This window comes from Eschrichtius robustus, chromosome 16 (genome assembly GCF_028021215.1).
Source record: "Eschrichtius robustus isolate mEscRob2 chromosome 16, mEscRob2.pri, whole genome shotgun sequence".
In the NCBI taxonomy this organism is placed as follows: Eukaryota; Metazoa; Chordata; class Mammalia; order Artiodactyla; family Eschrichtiidae; genus Eschrichtius; species Eschrichtius robustus.
Window position 1 is genome coordinate 4,567,043 of NC_090839.1, and position 3,903 is coordinate 4,570,945.

The 3,903-nt window shown below is 60.0% G+C and overlaps 1 protein-coding gene across 1 annotated transcript; it reads right to left on the reverse strand.

The window, feature by feature from the left end:
* Nucleotides 1-2,841: 2,841 nt before the first annotated feature.
* LOC137750116 (neuroendocrine secretory protein 55-like) lies at nt 2,842-3,576 on the reverse strand. The gene has a single exon (XM_068524437.1). The coding sequence runs from the start codon at nt 3,574-3,576 to the stop codon at nt 2,842-2,844; it is 735 nt and encodes a 244-aa protein (XP_068380538.1).
* Between the last annotated feature and the right edge of the window lie 327 nt (nt 3,577-3,903).

Consider the following 3,903-nt stretch of genomic DNA (forward strand, 5'->3'; position numbering starts at 1 on the left):
CAATCGAAACCTTATAACTGGCTGGTAATTCACCCCTGTGGTCAACTCTAAGGTCTGCTTTTTTTGAGACAATTTCCTAAGTTGCAAGGGCAAGTAAGCCCATTCAAATGCTAACACCCCAGTTGAGCAGGGCGAGACAAAGGGCTAGTTGGGAGACTAGTGAGTTGGGAATGCTTGGAAAACTTGCCAGAAATGCCTCTAGAAAAGAGAGGCAGCTAAACACCAGTGCCTTAGGTAGAAAGAGGGTTTTTTTTTTTGAAGCGTCTCTGTAGCAAAACCCCCTCTCCGTGGGGTGAGTCCTGGTCATAGGGGCTTGGTATGCTCCTCAGTTGTTTTGGATGTGCCTAATGACTCTTCCAGCCTGGAATCAGGATGGAAGGAGGGGGGGTGGGGGAGGGGAACTGAGTGGGGGAGGGGTGGGTGGGTAACAGGTTTTCACAATCAGGTAGTTTATGGAGGAGCGTCTGAAAGATGGCAAACTGTGTGTTCCTAGATGCCCCCCCCCCCCCCTCCCGGCCCCGCAACAACTAACCTGGTGTATTGGTTACAGTTAAGAAAGCCAGCCTCTCCATATGCACGCTTCAGGTTAAAACAGAGCCCAAGACTTGGGGGGGGCAGGTGTGGGCTAGGCACTGACGGCTTTTTAAAAAAAACTTGTATATTCATCCTGCAACAAGGCGATATGCTAATTTCTCTAATGAAAACCCCAGCTCTGCAGGAAAACGGGTCTCCCCAAACTCCCCAGCCTGTGAGGGCAGCCCTCGCACTGAAAAGCACACCAAAAAAGCCAACCGCACCCTGGCTGATTTTGCCTGTTCACCAGAGACATTTTACTGGGTGAACTCAGGCTGCTAAGACGTTAACGGAGAAAAAACAGAACACTTAATGCCACGGAAAGGAACACAGAACCGCTGTTTTTACACTAAGTAGAAATGTCAGCTTTGGGTAGCCCCATTTCACTTAGGCAGTTTCACGCTTTCAAGCCAAAGCCAGGGCACACCGGACCCTTCTACAAGTCTTCGGCAGCCTCCAGACTTCTGGACATTTCCCCGCTGCCCAGGGAAGCCCCCTTCCCGGTATTTACTAGTGAAGACCAGAACAGCATCCAACAGCCATTAGTCAGCGCCGCAGCCCAGCATAACTAAGTTCTGGGGCTCCGCGACGCCTTTCCCAGGGAAGAGACCTGGAAGGAAGACCCTTTAACGTGTGTTTCTTCTGGCCGCAACCTTATCTTAGGAGTCTAAGAACCTGACCCGTCTTTTCAAGTCTCAAAACGTTTCACTTCCCCCCCCCCCCAAATCATTCTCACCAGAACAGCTCAAACCAACGCCAGACGAGACGCGCGCGCACCAAGATACGGCCAATTTCCAAATCGGGTGAGGTTTTGTAAATACATTTCACTAACCAGTCTTTTCCCCCAGGATTGGTGAGAAAGGCACACTTTCCGCACCGAAGATGCGTTACCGGATTGCGGCCGTTTTTGTGCTCCGACACCAGGACAGCTTCGCCTCCAGGTTAGATTCCAAACTTAGCTCCACCCCAGCTGAAAATGGCCGGTGCACGCAGCCTCCTCTCCCCTCCCCTCCTCGAGGCTGCCGTAGCCGCCGGCCCCTGCCCCCTCTCGACCGATCGCCCAAGGACTTGCGTCGGATCCAACACCTTTCCCCAGCTCGGCGGGTGCCGCGCTCTTTGGGGACGCGTTGTAGGGTTCCCTGGTGATAGGCGCGACTCCCTCTCCAGCTTGTTCCTTGTTCCGCTTTACCTTTCCGCTCGTGACCACCTCGCTGACCTCTTAGCCCCTCTCTTACATCCCCAGGCCCTTGCGCAAACAGCCCGGGACCTCTCCAGACAAGCCGCACCCAGCCCCACCACCAGACTAGCTGCGCCAAAAGGCTAGCGATGCCCCGACGTGACCAAGCCCACGCCACCAACCCTGGTAGCCCGTTGGGCACCTCCCAAGACTCCCGTACCTCCTCTGCCTGCCCTCCAAGCACCGGTGACTCGTGGGGAACCGCCGGCCGGCTCTTAGAGGTCGGCTCTGGGGCGTGCGGGCAGGTGCGCACGCTCTTTGCTGCGGTCTCCGGCCCCGCGAGCGCCCGGAGACGGGCGGTGGCGGCCAGGACCGGCGCGCGGCCGCGGGGGGCACTGGCGCCGAGGTCCAGCGGCTCCAAATTGACAGCGACGGGACCTGAGCTCTAGGCTCCGAGCGTCTTAAGCGGCGCGCTCGCGCGTGCGCGCGCGACTTTCCCCAGGAGCCGGCAGTCTCCGGAGTTGTCGCCCAATCCCAGCCTGGTTGGTATTTGCACATTGCAACAGTGTCGCTACAGCCGGGCGGCTCTGCTTTCTGAAAGTTGGCGCGAGCACCTCCGAACCACGTTTCTGGCACCCGCCAAGGCCAACTGGTTTGAGACTACTTACTCTAGGAGGGAAAAAAGCACGTAAAGCAAGTGACTTACCCGTGCCTTCTGGGTGTGCAGCTCGAAACCTGGGGCACTCTCGGAATCCAGTCGTGCATCCTGGACACCAGCTCGGAGACCTCAGGCTGTCTCCAGAGGGGCGCGAGGAGCGCCCCGCCGCCCCTCCATCCAACAAGCCTTTGGCCACCCGGGCGCCCGCCAGCGCCCTGGGGGAGATTCGCGGAGCTCTTCCCAGCTCGCCCTGCGCCCCCGCCTCCAGGGCTAGCTAGCTGAGCCCGCTCTCTTCCCGCCTTCCTTCTAACCTGCCTTTGCTTCTCCCTCCCTCCCTCCCGCCGCTCCTGCACCGACCCCAGACTCCCCAGTTTAGCGGTGGGCCACCAACCTGGGTCAAAGAAAACAAGGAGAATCTGGGGCGCGTCCTCCATTAGTGACGCCGGATGGGGATGGGTCCCCTTTTGGAAGGAGACTCCGGAGATGGGTCGCGGCGGGTGGGCTTCTTCGGCTTGCAGCGGCGCCGCCGCTGCTTCTCCTCCTCCTCTGGCTGCTCGGACTCCTCGGGGTCCCTCGGATCCTTGTCCTCGGGCTCGGGCTCCTCCCCTTGTCTGGGGCTCTCAGACTCCCGAGTGCTGGGCTGCGCGCGACTCGGGGAGGCGTCGGGGCTCTGCAGCCTCAGGGCGCTGAGACGCTCAGTGAGAGACTGGTCGAAGGTGCGGCGCTTGGGCACCACGGGGCCGCGCTCGTCCTCGGGCTCGGTCTCAGGCTCAGTGGCGGGGGCGGTCTCAGGCTCGGTCTCGAGGTCGGTCTCCGACTCGATTTCAGACTCGGTCTCGGTCTCGGATTCGTAGTCGAACTCTTCCTCGTACTCCAGGCACTCGGGGAGGGAGAGCTCGCGGTCTGCCTCCTCGTGCTCGTGGTCGGATTCGGGGGGCTCGGGGAATACCTGGGCGGCGGAGCGGTGGTGGGCGTTAAGGAAGCTCCGGCGCTGGGCAGCCGCGCGCTGCTGGGCGCGGGCGCTGGAGGTGGCAAGGGCGCGAAGGAGCGCGATGGAGCAGGAGAGCCAGAGGAGTGCGGTGGCTGCCCGGCGGCCTAGGGGTGGGCACAGATCGTTGTAACTGTGGCGAGCTCGGCGCCCTTGCTGAGCTCGGGACCTGCGATCCATCCTCACGCACACTCGGCGAATCCGACCCACCCTCTGGCTCTGCAGAGAGCAGCTCCGAAGAGCATCGGCTGCTAGAGCCGAAAAAGGTGCTCCTCGCGAGGTTAAGAAGCTGGGTGCGGAGGTCCCAGCCCCACCTCGGCGCGAGGAGAAAAAGGGAAGCACCTACCTTCTTGACCACTCAACTTTCTAAAGCTCCGCGCCTCTATTTGCCTCTCTGGGCAAAAAGAAGGGATGGGAAAAGGGGAGGAAAAGTCTGTCTCCTCCCAGGCTCCTCTCTCTAAGTCTTAGACTCTGCAGCCTAAGACTCGGGAGAGGTGCCTCCGCTGG